Source organism: Cynocephalus volans, chromosome 10, assembly GCF_027409185.1.
Source record: "Cynocephalus volans isolate mCynVol1 chromosome 10, mCynVol1.pri, whole genome shotgun sequence".
Lineage (NCBI taxonomy): Eukaryota > Metazoa > Chordata > Mammalia > Dermoptera > Cynocephalidae > Cynocephalus > Cynocephalus volans.
The window spans coordinates 77676677-77694771 of record NC_084469.1 but is presented as its reverse complement, the minus strand read 5'-3'; the positions used below and the strand labels follow the sequence as shown (position 1 = coordinate 77694771).

Sequence of the window (18095 nt, the reverse complement as noted above, 5' to 3'; positions counted from 1 at the left end):
TTTTTGGTCAGATAAAGATATTTGTTGAGCCCTTCTACATAGAGTGGAGGTCTTTAAAGTGTGGTCTGGGAACCCCTGAGGGTCCCTGAAACCATTTTTGGGGTCAGTGAGCTCAAAACTATTTTTATAATAATACCAAGATGTTATTTGCTCTTTTTTTTTTTATTCTCTCACAAGTGTATAATGGAATTTCTCAGAGATTACATGATGTGTGATATTATAACAGATTAAGTGCAGAAGCTCTTTTCTATTAAGCCAGACCCTAAAAAGATTTGTAAAATGTTAATTTAAAAAATTTCTAAAATTTAAAACAATGCCACTCTTCTCAGTTTTTTTTTCATTTTGTAAAATATAACTTTTAAAAAATAAATACTGTAATTTATGTTAACATGTAATATATTTATTACTTTAACATAAATTTTAAAATATTTAAAAATTTTTTCACTTTTAATTTCCATTATGATAAATATCAATAAGTATAATTCATGCATAAAAGGTCTTTGGGATCTTCAATAATTTTTAAGAGTATAAAATTACTGCTAGCATAGACCACTGAATTACGTAGTATATGGCAGTGGACATGAAAGAGAGACATATACTTATCATTGCAGAACTTGTATTGCAGTTACAGAAAATATGCAAAACTTCAACAGCTGAAGAACACTTATATACTCCCCAAACATACATGTTTTGACTATGTGAAAGGAAAACTGGGTAGGTAAGTGCTGAGCTATGGTTTTTCAATGTATAGTCTTGCACCTGCATCTGAATAGCTTGTAGTTATTTCTAAATATGTAGAATCACGGGCCCCAGAATCCCTAGGGGTAGTATACAGGAAGCTATATTTTAAACAAATTCCTCAGGTGATTTTCATACTTGTTAAAATCTGAAAATCACTGCAAGGACAATTTAAGTGGAGGGATATCTAGGAGTGATAAGAGCCAGCTTCCTGGCATGGGTGATCATTGACTAGATTTCAAAGCAGGGAACAGTATATCTTGGAATCAAGGTAGAAAGGAGGTTTAGGCAGAGCAAAGAGCAAGAACAGAGGCATAGTGGTGGGACTGAGCACAGTGAATCTGACAAAGAGCAAGCAGAACTGTTTGGCTCAGCTGCACAGGTTGCTTAGAAGAGAAATTAGAAAAGGAGTGGTAAATTTGAATCTGTGGTATTTTATGAAGTACTTTGAAATGTTACAGGCAAAACTGAATTCAAAAAGGAGTCAGGAATTACTAAAAATTCTTGTCTAGAAAAGAATCAAGTGAAAATAGCATTTCTGGTAACTTATTACAGCTAGAAATTGATAAAAACACAGTAAAAAGACATTTGGAAGACATTTTTAGCTTTTATAAAATCATTCCTCTAGTTCTGGTACAAAAAATTGTGCACACTGTACCTTCAAGTTTCTGGATGCGGGCAGCCCTGATATCAAGAAGATGAACATACTGTTCCACTTTCAGTTCATAATCTTGTTGCAAATTTTCCATCTTATGGGTCACTGCTTCAACCTCCATCTAAAAAAATGAGATATCAAATTTCAATACTTAGGATTAGTTTCATTTTTATTTTTCAAAGCTACTATGATTCAAGCATTTTCTAGATCCTGGGGGATACCAGGAGCTGTAAACCATGTTTTCCTGACCTCAGATAGCTTACAGTTTAGAAAATTACGGTTGGTGATGTTGAAAATCAGAAGTAAAATTCTTTTTTATGGTGGTGAGTTTTCATTTTGTTAAAAGCTAACACAACATGTGGCAAGACTTCAGAATAACTTATTTATCTGCAGAATGTGCTAATGCTAATAAAGGTGAGTTCATTGCCACTACTCATTCCCTAAAACCAGGGATTTTTAAAAAATTATTTGCTTTTAATCTATTTGTTCTAAGTACCTGGGCTAAATTCCAGGGATGTGGTAATACATAATAATAGATAACAGGGGGCCGAGCCCGTGGCGCACTTGGTAGAGTGCGGCGCTGGGAGCGCTGCGTCGGATCCCATATAGGGCTGGCCGGTGCACTCACTAGTTGAGTGCCGGTCACGAAAAAGGACAAAAAAAAAAAAAAAAAAATAATAGATAACAGATGATAACACATGATACTTCTTAGAAAAATAAATCATCAGTAGAATATTACAGATAACCTACCCTCTCAATTTATTGTATTACGTTACCTGATAATCTTTATTAATTTTATGTTGCATAATTAGCATGTTTCTTGTCTTTTCAAGTTCTTGCACTGTTTCTGCATGAGCTGCTTGCAGTTCTCTCATGGAGCGTTCTAGATCTTTATCAATTTTACTGTCTACTTTCTCTAAAAAGGAAAGGTCTCCATTTTTTTGTTCTTTTTGAGCCTAAAACAAATACATGTTTTATTACTAAAATAAGAATTTCTAAAATGTGATTTTGTGAATTACTATAGATATACAAGAAATAATCATTAATTGAAAATAGATATATTTCTATTTTTCCATAGAAATAAAGCAGTCTTGATAAATATATTTTAATAGACATTTGGAACAATTACAAAGAAATAAAAAATAGCTTATTACTTCATAACATAAAAAAGAATTATGCACATTTATTTCTATTTCTTCACTTGATTAAAATTTACACTGTGACCTAAAAGAAAAGAAGTGTATTTTCTTGTATCTTCTTGTAAATAACAGAATGTGCTAGAACTAAAAATATCTTTCTGTTACATTTATAATTTAATATTTTACTTAAGATAATAGGGTGCATACCAAGATCTCTTAGGGCAGAAAATTGTTGATTAGTTTTATAGTAAGGCAGGTAAAAGCAGAACGTTTGTTATAGTTAAAGAAAGTGCTTTAAATAAGCATTTTTTAGGTCTATTTTAATGTAATTTCGATGTCATTATGAAATATGCATATGTTGTAACTAAATGTCGCCTGACCACTTTCCTGAGTCTTAGTAGAGCTGATATGTGATATATATGTAAAAGATGAACAAACTTTCAGAAGATACACAAATAATTCATTCTCCAAATATAAGGGTGACAGATAAGGGTCATCATTATGCTGAAAGAGTTATATTTATACGTGAAATTCACGGTGAAGTTCAGAAAGTTACCTTTATAAGCAGGAGAGCTTCACTCAGTTCATCAGCATTTATAGCACTCTCCTGCAATAGATTAAGTAAAAGCTCACAATAAGATATTAATGGAAAGTACAAGAGATAGTCCAACTATTCAGATTATCCTCACAGAACATAAGCTGCCTGATACCATGGAATTAACAAACTAAGAATAAGAGACATTCTAACTATTCAGAATATCCTCATAGAACATAAGCTACCTTATACCATGAGTTAATAAACCAAGTAATATATTTGTATTCTTTTGCTTTGTACTATAGTGTTTTCTCTATGCATAAAATATCTACATAAACACTTTGAGTTTATTTTCTAAATAAGAAAATAGTTCACCTGGTTGTAAAACTTCATGTGGTTTTTTAGTTCATCAAGTTGTTGCTTTTGTTCCAGATACTGTAACTGTAGTTCTCTACTCTCTTGAGTGAGTTTCTCATTTTGGTCTTAAAAATAAAGTCAATGCAATTAAAAAGGTAAGTGAGAATTGGGTCTAAGAACACATTTTAAATTAATTTAATTCCTGTTAGACATCAAGCTTGGTCTAGTGTTGTTCTGGTCAGAGAGAAAATTGATCTAGCACCTAGACAAAGGCAGCAGGGAAATGAGGACTAAATGTATACTATCATGTGTCTACCATATGATTCACTCGCTTACCAAAAACTTAAGACTTAAGTTCATAGTATTAACATAAGGAAATTGTGGCCTCTGGGACTTCAAAGGTACATTCTATTTAAAATGCCTAAAAAAAATATGTTTCTAAATCTATGATTTTTACTTACTTATTAAGGGTCCTGAGAGGCATGCAAAATAAGTTTTTGACTTTTTAGTTTTCTGACTTTAAATTTTCTCTTCCCAACTTAGCATGATGTCTATGTATTAAAACAAGACAATTTCTCTGATAAACTCTGAATCTATAATTTAATCAACCACACTTACTTCCAACAAATTTGTTACAATAGGAGGAATGGATTCTCAACCAATGTATGATAGTATCAATCATAATTCATGTGTGTTTCTTATTCACTGAGTTCATGCTATTATTAGTTAGAAGGACATGGAGTTAGGGTTATTGTTAAGAAATGGATATGGGGGCCGAGCCCGTGGCGCACTTGGTAGAGTGCTGCGCTGGGAGCGCGGCAACACTCCCGCCGCGGGTTCGGATCCTATATAGGACTGACCAGTGCACTCACTGGCTGAGTGCCGGTCACGAAAAAACGACAAAAAAAAAATAAATAAATAAAAAAAAAATAAAAAATAAAAAAAAAAAAAAAAAAGAAATGGATATGGGTTACATGTGCTTGCCTAGGCACTCATTTGCCATGGCCCGCAAGCAGGAGTGTATAGTAGAGGTACAGAGACAGCAGATTCATAAAGAGACTAATTTTTCACTCTCTGCATTAAACATATTTAACTTTTTTTTTTTTTTAAAAAAAGCATAATATAGCAAACAAATGTACTGCAGCCTTCAGGCTCATGTTCTTAAGTGTACTCATCACTAGAGTTCATTATGGTGGTCAGGGGTCCTCCTTTGTTGCCTTCCTGTGGATTAACTCTAAACCATGTCATCCAAAGTGTCCCCACTAATTTCATTCTGCTGTCATTGATTTAAATTTATCCTAAGTCTTCAATTTAAAATGTACATTTTTGTTTCCTTTTCTTAAGAAAAAAAATCAATACATTTGCCAAGAATTCTTTACATGAATGTGTTTGCATACTGACTGCATTTTATACAAAAATATGTTTCTGACTTTTATAAGGCTTTGTGTTCCCAAGGTATAAACACTACATACAAGTAAAAATGTTAAATTACACAGTAAAAAACAAATGGACTAAATTTGGATGTTTTTAATGTCATATTTCCTGACAATCTAAAAAAAAAAAGTGACCCTAGGGTATACACAGTCATTTTAATTTCAAATATATAAACACTTTTATTGATATTGACAACTTTTATGTTGATAGAAGATTAAAGATTATCCTAGAGAATAAATTGCTTATATCTAGTGAACTAAAGGAATTTCTGAATGTAAAAAATACTTCGAAAATTTGAAGGTAAAGACAAATACTTGTTTTTAAATTAAAAATTGGGATTTATAATACAAATGAATTCTTGTGAAATAAACTTTTTTGGTTACGAAGTAGAATAAGAATATGGGACTCTTTCATGTTGATTATGTTAAAACGACATCTGGATAGGATGATTAGGTAACAAAAAGAAGGTAAGTATAGTCAGAAGAATGTAAAACCAAAGGTACTGAGGATAATATAATTTCATTTCCTGACCAGTAAAACTTTGAGGGGTTATAAGAGTGAGTAAAGCGTAAAGGACATGACTGCTCATCTTAATCCAGACACACTGTATTTTGATTATTATTTCTATGCTCTAGTTTATGTATGCTTTCAATTTTTCAGAGTAGGGTTGCTAAGGATGATATGCTAATAAGTACAAATAAACTCATTTAAATGTTCCATCCTTCACTGATTTTTGTCAACAGCTATGTCTCCATTCACTGATATATTTAAAACTAGGGCATTATTAGTGGGAAAATAAGTTCTCAATAACCTTCTCCCTACTGAATTTTATGTAGAATTATCCACTATATTTTTCCTTTCTCAAACTGTTTATTGGGGATATAACTCCTGGTTCTTTAAAAAGTACTGAAACGCTATAGTTCAAAGAGGAAATAGACCTGCTGAATTATAATATGAAAAATCAAAGCACTATGTACAAAAGGAAAAATAACCTCCTTACCTTATGATTTGACAAAAAGCAAGTTAAGCTAAACAGCATTTTATTCAAATGAGATAACATTTCACTCTTTAAAAATTATGTTCTTCCAGCACACCATTAATAAGCAAAGTGCAGAGAACAATTCAACTAAACAATTTTCAGAGCTCCTTTGTGCTAATATCTTCAGCTGCGATCAATATAACCATATGCATTATGCTGAATTATGCATTTCAGCTAAAGATAGAAAGGAACTTTCAAAAGCAAGCCCTTAAACACATGCAGTTAATTTAAGCATTAACCAAATGCAAACTGCATTTACATATCCTTCCCCCACATATTCACACAATCTGAAACTAATTTGTACCTTGAATAAAGAGGTGAGTATTCTCTAAAAATAATTTGCCAGTTAGATGAATGACTACAAGAAACCAGGGAAACATCTTCTGGCAAAGAACATTTGATACATGAAAAGGTAAATGTGTGAAGAGACTTCAAAGTAAAATTAAACAATTTCAAAATCTGTATTATAATAAAGAACTTTCTAAATGTTAAAAGATTACCTTAAATAGACAATTCCAATATTTTGTTTATCATTCTCCTGGTAAAAATGGCTAAAAGATATAATATTTTTCTTATAACCTATTGTAACATTTTTACAAAGAGACAAAAAAATAAATCCTTAGACTTGTAAATTTGAGGTATTCAACAAAAATAACGAAAATAACACTTGCATTAAAAATAAAGATTCAGGGGCCGGCCCGTGGCTCACTCGGGAGAGTGCGGTGCTGATAACACCAAGGCCCCGGGTTCGGATCCCATATACAGATGGCCGGTTCGCTCACTGGCTGAGCGTGGTGCTGACAACACCAAGTCAAGGGTTAAGATCCCCTTACCGGTCATCTTTAAAAAAAAAAAATAAATAAAAAAAAAAAAAAAATAAAGATTCAGTTCTAGCAATTTTTCTTTAGAGAATAATTGGACATGTTAAATATGACCAATGATTATCTTGAGGGTTGTGGGATTTACTGATTTTTAAAATTTTTTGGTTGCTGGACATCCCCCCCCCACAGTGTACATGAATTATTTTTATTATTCAAAAAAATCCCCCAAAGATATAATAACCAGTAAAAAAGATGAGGAATAAAATAGATGAATTAAAATAACTTAGCAATCACAATACTTAATAAGACCACTCAGAATTAATTCAACAACAATAAGCAGGTTTAAAAAAAACTCTAACATAGTACACCCTTAAGAAGAGTTTCTTTACAGAGACCAGTTCAGATGTCTAAAAGATATCAGTTTTGGAATTCTTGGTATCTAAAGAGATACAGAAAGCACAGAGATAAAAAAAAAAAAAGCTTTATTTAATTTCCCTTTCCTTTAACAATGAGCAATTTATCCACTTTTGGAAAAGAGAGAGTATATAGAGCATTTCCACTTCCTTTCAGTGAGTAACAATTTATTGAGCAACTACTAAGACAAAGCACTCTGTTAGGTATTTGATACTGCACATTAAAATCAGGAACTATGTATCTTTCACATAAAAACTTTTAAATATCCACCACCAGGTCAGGACATATATCACCATGTTATTACACTCACAATATTCTAGAGAAAAATTTATAATCTATCAGCAAATGTAATCACTTGGTGAATAAATATTACACTAGGGTGTTTTATTGACATTAAGACTCCACTGATTGTAAGATGTGTTCTGATTTCACACTTGTTAAAATATGAAAAAAATGTGATACCACAATTTTAAAATGCTATCATTTGTAAGATGCATCCCAATTTTAGAGACATTAAAACATAAAAAAAAATGCACTAAAAAACAAAAATTTTTTAGAGTCTGTATTAAACTTTTAAATATTCTCATGCAAGTGAACTGCAAATATTCAGAAAGAGCAACCTTATTATCACATTACTTGGTTTATCTAGTGAATGAGCAAACAGATACAACCCCTGAAACAAATAATTCACTTCACTCATTGTACATTTGTGTGTATATGTACGAGTGTGTAATATAGTATTTCAGACATCTTCTTTATAATTATTTTACTTCTATGAGATAAGAAGGGTGAGATCTATGACTTATAACATGAAACTTCTAATTATTATTCTAGCAGGGACATCTTGACAAAGCTTCCTGGTATTTAAGTTCACTGTCACAGAGTAGAATTAGAAATCTCATTATCAGAGAGATCTTCTCTGTTCAACCTATCAAAAACAACAGGCAACTACTTCTGCCACTCCGTCATCTTATGCTGCTTTGTTTTTTCCCACTGCATTTGCCACCACCTGATCTAGTGCATATTTATTAAACTATTGTCAGGTTCTCCCTATTACATTTATTTTTCATGAGGGTGAGGCCTTTGGTTTATTGATTGCAGTATCCCCAGTACATAGAACAGTGCCTAGCACATACTGGTGCTCAATAAACACTTGTTGACTCAAATAAAGAAAGGCTGAGAATTTAGGAAAATTAAACAAATTAAAGACAACCTGAATAAGGACAATTCTGAATAAATATAATTCCTTTGCCATATATGGTAGGCTGAGTAAGTGAAATTTTAGTCAACCAATAAATTCATGAAAGTGCATGGCTGTTAATACAGGCTGTGTCCCCAATACATAGCAAAGTGGCTGGTAAAGAGTAGGTACCACAATTAGTACTGATTGATTCAATGAATAAACATCAGATGTCTGAAATGAGTAAGTCAGTAGTTATTTTATATGTACCTCTTTCAGTTTTTAATCTGTCAAGGATTTCACTTTTGTCTGTTAGATCAGATTTTAAGGCAGTCTCAAGCTGAGCAATCTGTACTTTCAGCTGCTGTTCCTTTAACTTCCATTGCTCTTCATGGGCAGCACTGAAGGCACTGCAAAACACACATGACATGCAAGGAAAGCTTGGAAATCTGCTTCAATCGAAAATAATAAAGAGAAAAGCTTTTAGTGGCACAGAGACCACTGTCATCATGTCTTAGGAATTAAGTAAACATATGCTGGTCTGCTGCTGTTGAAACCAAGGCGCCTTTCTCAGGCTGCGGTTAGGGAACATGAAAGAGTTTGTGGGATGAGCAAAGGAACTGGCCTTAATTTAGAGCTCTAAAGTCAGAAAAGTTGGCAGCGTGTAGCTTTTGTGGGACTAGTAAAGGAATTCAGATACTGTACATACTCCAGAGGAATCCACAATTCTAAACCTCAGCAGTTGACATCGTACAAAACCATTCTTTCCCACTTACAAATCCACTTAATGCAGAGAAAATGGACTTTCCACCTGATCTTTAATTCTGTGAAACTTTTAAAGAGTCTGTGATAATAACATATTCACAAACTACTGGCCACAAAATGATAGTACATCGAACCACAAGACAATATTCTGATATTAAGAAGTAGTGATAATACAGTTTTTGTCCTAAAAAACAATTTTACTTGTAACACATGATTAGGATGAAAACCAATGCTCTGTGCCTGATAAGGACAAAGATAGAATTATTATTTCTCAATAAAAGTGTAGCAGTTTAAATTATGGTTAAAATCTGCTAATGATCAAGACCCAGCATAACAGAGGACAGAAGCAGTTAAAAAATAACTAAATGGTACACCAAAGGTATACAATAAACATTTGTTCATACCAGTGGTTTCTAACTGCTAGACTATACACTTTGCTAGACCTGCTGCACTAAGGGCACATAGGGAAATTTAAAAATGAATTTCCCAGGGCCCAGGAATTCATATTTTTATAAAGCTCCCCAGGTGATAGCCAGGCTTTAGAAAAACTGATCTTGATCTGTATTTCAGCAGAAAACCATTATCTGTGAAGCTTGATGTGACTGAATAATCATCAGCAGCTTTGACCCTTCTACTTATTTTAAGCCTAGTAAATGAAACAAGAATTTATAAAACCTGGTTTTATACTGATAACGAAGTAAATGGAAAAGAAACCTATTATTGAAAACTGCCCTTAATGTTGCTCCCAACTAGTCTTGAGGTTTTATTCCAAAAAAGATACTTTTCTGGGAGGCACAGCTTTCAAAAGAACAAAATTGTGTATTCATTTCACATTTTGAATATTTTTATTGCATTTAAAAGAACATGACCTTGAAAATAAACAGAAATCTGGAAGCTCCTCTAAATATGACATCTGTTTCTTCTATCAATGTTCTCATTTCACATATGGAACCTTGAAAAGTACACTGATCTGATATACCAATATTTTAGGTTTAGTTTTATCAAAGGTACAATTAACCTAAATTTAAATGAAACTCAAATAAAATATGTATTTTAAATACTAAGCTAAATAATATTCCCTTATATGTACATTTTTTAATAAAGAACAAATATAATTTCTGTGTCTGACCAAATTATATATACCAAACACACATACATATATGCATGAATGTGAGTACATATAGGTATTATATGCGTGTGTGTATGTGTGTGTCTTTTATTATTCAAAACATACCACCTGGAAAAAAAATTAGCATGATGAAATAGGCACAACTATACATTATATCAGATGCCAAAAATTAGAAACAGTAGTGTTCCAATAGCATTAGTACCAGCAAAAAGATCACCAACAGCTAATCTGGCAGAAACATCAGAAGCTGTACGTGTTTAAATTAAGAACAATTTAGCAGCCTGGTTTTTCCAAACCCACAAAATACTAGTGTAAATCAGCATAAGTCAATCTGAATTTAGTCTACTGCTATCTTCCCTCTAAATTTAGGATAACATTCCACTGGAGTTTCATGAGGAATTCCTTTTGAATTTACTGTATTCCTCTGTGCTTGGAGCCATCTGTGTAACTATAAATGGTGAACCACATCTGGCTCCATTTTCTTTGAAAGGGCTGTGTACATGATTAAATCTGCATATGAAAACAGTCTTTGAGAACCTTTTATTCATGAAAATGGTTTTGTATATTGCCTATAGTGACAACTGAGGGGGGATCATAAAATGTCAGTTTGCAGTGAAATGCCCATTGGTGCCTGTGGTCACTGGCATGTCCACTGGCAGCCATGGGTCAGCATAGTGTAAATACACACCCTTGATCAAAAACATGATAGGATAGTAATAAAAGCCAAAGAATTCATCTCCACCCTAAGGTCTTTTTATTTCTGACACAATTAATTCGATTTAGTCCAACGTTCAAGGGAATCCTAACTTGAGAGAGAAAAGAATAAACTCTAAACCATTAATAAAGAAATCCAAGGGTACTTTAGTTAGGGCCTAATGAAAATTAAATACATATATACATCAAGATATTTCACTTATTGGAGGAAAATGTACTTGGAGTTTGATTTCTGGGAAGCACAAAATGCTCATATTTGATCACATGAACTTTCATGATTCTTAGAAGATTGCAGGAAACAAGTGCTCATTTTACAGAAACGGAGCACCAAGAGTCTATGGGTGGTCACCAAAACTCTTTTAAATTTTGAATGTCAGATAACTATCATGTTGCAAACATTTGATCCACTCAATGCTTAAAAGGGTTAATATCTTCAAAAACCAAAAACAAACATTGAAAAAATAGGCATTAGATTAGTGTCTCTCAAGGAGTTAATATCTTAAACTCACCTTTAATAGATTCTCTGAGCCCAGCCTCCATTGACTGAACCTGAATAAGACGGTGGCGGTGGGGGGCGGGAGAGGGGAGTGAATACGTGGGGAGGCTCTGAAGGGGCAGTGAAACCTACATTTTAATAAGGTTTCCAGGTTATTTGTATACATTATAGTTGAATGAAGTACCACTGCATTCATCAGTTACATGGCCCCAAAACAAAAATGGAACACAGCTTTTACTATAGTATAATTTCTCTCTGACCAAATAGAAATATTTAATTATAAAAAAATTACTTTGAACTTTTAAATTGAACATTTCTTAAAGTTACACTTATTTCTTGGCATTGTATCAAAAATGCTTTAGCATATTAAAAAAGACTTAACCAAATACTAACATGAGGATTTTATTTTACCAGATGATTCCCTAATATGTCACATGTCAAGTAATAAACACATTCAAAATTTTATTTGAAAAAGGAAGATGAGAATGCAATCTGCAAGCAATATTTTCCCCCTGAAATGTAGCCAATTTTGAATAACAAACAAATGATCTCCTTTTTAAGACATGTATCATTATGACTAACCAAACAGGGAGTATATGTAGTTTTTGATGAACATTAGTTGTTGGCAACAATGAGCAGCAGTGCCATGAAACAAAAGAGCTGTAAAGAATCTTAGGGATGATGATGATGATTTTGTAAAGTTTCTCCAACTACACTTCTGAAAATATATATTTAAATAACTGTACTAGAGTGCTTGCTGGGTTTTTGTGCTTAAGTGACATTAGTGTTTTTTTGACATTAAACGTTTAGACACTCATTACACACATTTACTTCTATATACCTCACATAAAATTCAAGCTAAAATTCAAGCATAAGTGGCATAATGAAGTCTGTCTTTAGTGACAGGAAAAAAATGTAGTTCAAGCATAAAATATTCTTAAAAAACCTTTAAAGTCAGATTTATACTATTGGATCATCTTCTAATATGAAAAGATAAAGTTTTATGCTGATAAAGTAAATATGAGAAAATCATGTATTTCTCAAAATTCCATTTATGCATTATTCCAAGCTAAGTTTGATTTTTTTTTATTCCAAGAAAGTGTATTCAGCAAGTTCTCAAATTGAGAAGTAGAATTGCCAAACGGCACTTATTTTTTTGTACTTAGACCATGTTAAATTATTTGAAATTGCAAGATGTTAAAGATAAATATAAATCAGTAAAAATTTCTGAATGATGACAGTTCCACTATTCCATGAATGTTTCCCTTTCACATATGTAATTTTCCAATGCAATTAAAATCAGAGAGATAGTGAAGCATAGGGAGAGAAATTCAAGTTTTGGAGTCAAAAGATTTGGATTTTAGTCCTATACTGGAGTCTCAGCAGTGCCGTGCGACGGCACAAGTCTCTTAATTTTCCCAGAGTCTCAATTCCCTCATTTATAAAATATGGGGATAACATCATCTTCCCTGCCATGTAATATGGTGTTGTACAATCTGTATATTGACATTTAAATTTTCAAACACATAATTTCTAAATACTTAGATATATGTCAATATAAATCAATGTAGTAGTCTATGGAGATGGAAATATATAAAACTGGGACATAATAAATACTTTAGGTAAAATTAATCTGGGCTGATGAGAGAGGGACCAAAATAAAAACACTGGAGCTTAATGATCTGGAAGGAGGTACAAGTCAAATTCCACGTAAGGATTTTTGGCCAGTCCACCCTTACTGAGGGGGCATGAATATTATTTTAACTGGTGTCTGAACCTGCCATTGGTAGCCCTTAATATAATGAGCCACTGTACAAAGACAGTCCACACTAGTAGGTAAACAACATGGATGATACCAACCACTGGAATAATGGCTGACATTAATTTAGGTAACCTCTAAGTAAACCAAAATAAAAGCCTATCCCCACACTCTTTAGTTATGATTTGTTCAATTTATAAAGTGTAAATTTAATTTGCAAAACATAAAACATACAGTTAAAAATTTAGATGTATTTATAGCTCAAATGGCTATTTTCTGAGTTTTCAAAGATATGATCAATAGAAGCAACTACTGAATATTGGCTATAACATATATATTTAACTATATATTAAATTTGGTTTTGTGTAAACCTGTATTTATCATTTATCAGTGTCAAACACTGAAAACACTTAAAAAAATTACACACACACAGATCTGTATCATTTAACCAAATTTAGCTGTAGAGTAGAATTTTGTTTCTAACATTACCAGAAGGAGTTAATTTCTAAAATACTGTAATTACAAAACAGATTAAGAAACAAAATTGAAGCAGCCCTTTAAAATTCATTGTGAGATAAAGTTGCTTGTGTTTCTCTTTATTAAGGAACAGAGACAATTATAGTGAATACCTTTGCTTTCCCCTAACAGAATCACTCTTAACTAGTATTCTGGGGAGCCCATCAGAGAGGGGCTCAATATAAGTTCTTGAACAGGAGGGTTCAAATACAAGCTCTATTACTTCATACTTCCTAAAGTTATTTAATTCTGTTTTATCTTCTTTGTATGCAATATGGGCATTTACAATATCCACATTTCAAGGTGTTGTGAAGAATTTATAACAATGAATGTAGAGTATTGAGTACAGTGTCTGCTAGCCTACAGTTTGTGTTCAATAAATGATGGAAGTTGCTACTGGCAATAAAGTGATAAGCTTTTCTTAGTAGTGATACACTGCTCAGGTTAAAAAACATGTTATCAATACCTAAACGAAGTTTATTTTCTTTTATAGTATGCATATTTCTTGCTATCATTTATTGCTGATTCTTTAATCAATATTAGATTTGACAACAAATGCTTTGATATAAAAGAGCTTAAACAAGAGAATGAAAGTACACATAGAATAATGATTTACCTGTTATAAAGTTTTTCATAGTTTTCCTTTAAAAGTTCCCGTTCCTTTTCTAAATCATTAATTCTATCCTGCAGCTAAAATAAGAAAATTACACATTAAGTGATTATTGTATAAAACTACATGGAGGTTAAAAAAAAAAAATGAGTGGAGGCTAACATGTTTCAGTCTTGATTTCTAAATTGTAGCTGCTAACTAGACCACTAACATTGTCTGCATTTAATTCAGCACTGATTTTTCCAAAGTTGTTAAATAAACATGAAATTAATATTCTTGTTTTAATTTGGTAGAAACATATGCACTGCTACATGTGCCAGAACTCAATAAAGAATGTGTTAAGAGCTTGCTGTTAAGTCCTGGGAAACATAATATTTTTTACTTTTCACCAGGATGAATTCCATCATTATATTCAATTTGTATTAATTTCCAATTTGCCCGTAAAAAGAATAAAAGAATTAAATTATGTTTAGGTTCATGGTTGAAACAAATTGTGTCAGTCTCTATTTACTCTGAAGATACAATCGCTCATGTTACCTGGAATTTACAAACAGCCACTAGCATATTGTATGAATAAAAGAATAAATAAAATTATATACCTTGTTTTATCCCAATGAATAATATTTTCAGAAATAAATGGAGTAATGATTACATCTGTATGACTAAAACGTAGATTTCTACACTCTAGTATTTAAGTTTTATTCATAAATATATTTTGTAGTCACAATTTTTTCCAATGGATCAGAATACTCTTAAAATTCATCTCCATCTTCAAAATTCTCTTTTGATGCTAGTAAGAGACAGTTAAAGGTTCTCCCAAGATCAGAACAGAATATGAGCATCTTATTTCACTTTCATTCTCCTCAGAAACAAATTTAACAAACTACAGAAAAAGATTGTGCTAGTTGGGAGGTATGAGTAGCAACAATAATAGGAAGATGAATTTTCAAACAACTTCCTAGAAAAAAAATTAGATAATTTCACAAAATTGCTGATATTGTAGAACATCCATATCCTCAGGAATCAATATGTTCCTTTAACTTTGTTTTGGTATCTCAAATGCCTAGTGAGCTCTTATAATTGAGTAAGTTAAGTTCCATAGGTAATTTGGTAGCAGTTTCAAACGTTGTTTTTTCTTTTTACTCAAAGATCTTTAATCCTTTAGGTAAACAGTGGATCACACCACATTTGCAAGTATTGTTAAGCAATGGTTCGCCATTCGTAGGTTATATTAACTACTGTATTTTACTGTGCTCAAAACACCATATATGTAGCTTAGAATTTTAAAATAAACACAATATTTGAAATGTCTCTATTTTACTTTTTCAGAGGAGTTACAGAGAAGTTTTTAAGCAACAGATGGCTGAACTCTTTGGGAGCTTACCTCTTCTATTCTTCTTTCAGAAAATCTCACGGAATGCAATTGTTTCTCAAGACTGCAGCATTTTAAACGCTGCTCTTTAAGTTGCCTATTTAGCTCATCTCCATTTGCCATCAAGGCATCGTGGCTGATCCTAAGAGTTTTTTGCTTCTAAAAACCAAAAATAAAATCTTTAAACATTATTTTTTAGATTATGCTCTGAATGAATGATTACAATTCAATAAATGAATTTACTCCCGAAATGCACATTTTACAGCTTGTTCTTCACATCACAAACGATGCAGATGTGCTACTTATCCACAGGAGACACTCTAACCTAAGTGTGACATGAGGAAGAAAATATAGGGTTATCTTTGCACAGAGTCCCATAATGCAAAGTGTTTTTGCCCTTTATTTTATTTCCTCCTAGTTTTTGACTTGTTGGTAGTGACCAGTAAGTAAATTAGTTTGGGCAATTATTATTTTATTTTTATATTTTTGCTGTGGTAACAGTGGTTGGGCATACTGTCTAAAAATGCTGCAGCATGGGTCAAAAATGCTGACCACAGATATTCGAACTGAAAGGATTTGCCACCACACTATATAAACCGCCTTGGATGGTTAGCTTTTAATTATATTAAAGTTAAAATTTTTAGTCCAGTAAAATAGTTATAAACCCTTAATTTAAATAAAAATGGTCTATTTATAAACATGCTTTAAATTCAATTTTATACAGACCAATAACAATAAAGGAGATTGAAGCTGTTATCAGAAGGCTCCCAACAAAGAAAAGCCCAGGACCAGATGGATTCACAGCAGAATTTTACCAAACATTCAAAGAGGAATTGACACCGATTCTTTACAAACTATTCCAAAAGATTGAAACGGACGCAAATCTCCCAAACTCATTCTATGAAGCAAACATCATCCTGATACCAAAACCAGGTAAAGATATAACCAAAAAAGAAAACTACAGACCGATATCCTTGATGAATATAGATGCAAAAATCCTCACTAAAATACTAGCAAACAGAATACAGCAACATATACGAAAAATTATTCATCACGATCAAGTGGGATTCATCCCAGGGATGCAAGGTTGGTTCAACATACGCAAATCAATAAATGTGATACACCATATTAATAAACTCAAACACAAGGACCATATGATCATCTCTATAAATGCTGAAAAAGCATTTGATAAAGTTCAGCACTCATTCATGACAAAGACCCTCTATAAGTTAGGTATAGAGGGAAAGTATCTCAACATAATTAAAGCCATATATGCCAAACCCACTGCCAATATCATCCTGAATGGGGAAAAGCTGAAAGCTTTTCCTTTAAGAACAGGCACTAGACAAGGATGCCCACTCTCACCACTCCTATTCAACATAGTGTTGGAAGTACTAGCCAGAGCAATCAGAGAAGAGAAGGAAATAAAGGGCATCCAGATTGGAAAAGATGAAGTCAAACTGTCCCTGTTTGCAGATGACATGATCCTATATATCGAACAGCCTAAAACCTCTACAAAAAAACTGTTGGAATTGATAAATGATTTCAGCACAGTAGCAGGATACAAAATCAACACACAAAAATCAGTAGCATTTCTTTTCTCCAATAGTGAACATGCAGAAGGAGAAATCAAGAAAGCCTGCCCATTTACAATAGCCACCAAAAAAATAAAATACTTAGGAATTGAGTTAACCAAGGATGTGAAAAATCTCTATAATGAGAACTACAAACCACTGCTGAGAGAAATTAGAGAGGATACAAGAAGATGGAAAGATATCCCATGCTCTTGGATTGGAAGAATCAACATAGTGAAAATGTCCATACTACCCAAAGTGATATACAAATTCAATGCAATCCCCATCAAAATTCCAAAGACATTTTTCTCAGAAATGGAAAAAACTATTCAATTTTATATACTTTGATGTCACATATGTCTTTTATAAATAAATAAGGTTACTACATTAAAGTCTTTACATAGAGACCATATGACCATAACATGTAATGCCTCACCTGCTAATTAGAGTCACTTTAGTGCTATTGAAGATTTTCTTCACTCATTTAAAAAAACATGGCTATTGAGCTACTTCAGGTCAATTTTCGTTAATATTGGTATTATTATAGAACACCTTCTATAGCTAGATTCATCTGGGCTTCCCACTTCTTTCAGGCTATTAGCATTAACCTCTCAAATCTTTACCCTTTGTCAATTCTCGAAAGAGGAAACTGTACCATAGTAGATACTTGTAATCATTGGTATTTAAACAAATACCTGGGGTCACTGTTAAATGGAAATCAAAATAGGTACAGTGATAAGAGAATCTAAAATCATTTTTCAATTCCCTTCTTGATTCCTCATTTTAGAAACAGCTTTCAACTACATGTAATTTTAATTTCCCTCTTCTATTTATCTGCAGATAATAAC

At 32.5% G+C, this 18095-nt stretch overlaps 1 protein-coding gene across 1 annotated transcript in view; it reads right to left on the bottom strand.

The window, feature by feature from the left end:
• RPGRIP1L (RPGRIP1 like) overlaps positions 1 to 18095 on the bottom strand; it is a 95106-nt gene that overhangs the window by 54367 nt on the left and 22644 nt on the right. The window contains exons 8-14 of the mRNA XM_063112002.1: positions 15686 to 15832; positions 14308 to 14381; positions 8583 to 8722; positions 3443 to 3549; positions 3089 to 3139; positions 2170 to 2349; positions 1397 to 1514 (exon numbers count right to left, since the gene is read on the bottom strand). Coding sequence (XP_062968072.1) covers positions 1397 to 1514; positions 2170 to 2349; positions 3089 to 3139; positions 3443 to 3549; positions 8583 to 8722; positions 14308 to 14381; positions 15686 to 15832 — 817 coding nt within the window. The remainder of the gene's footprint in view (positions 1 to 1396; positions 1515 to 2169; positions 2350 to 3088; positions 3140 to 3442; positions 3550 to 8582; positions 8723 to 14307; positions 14382 to 15685; positions 15833 to 18095) is intronic.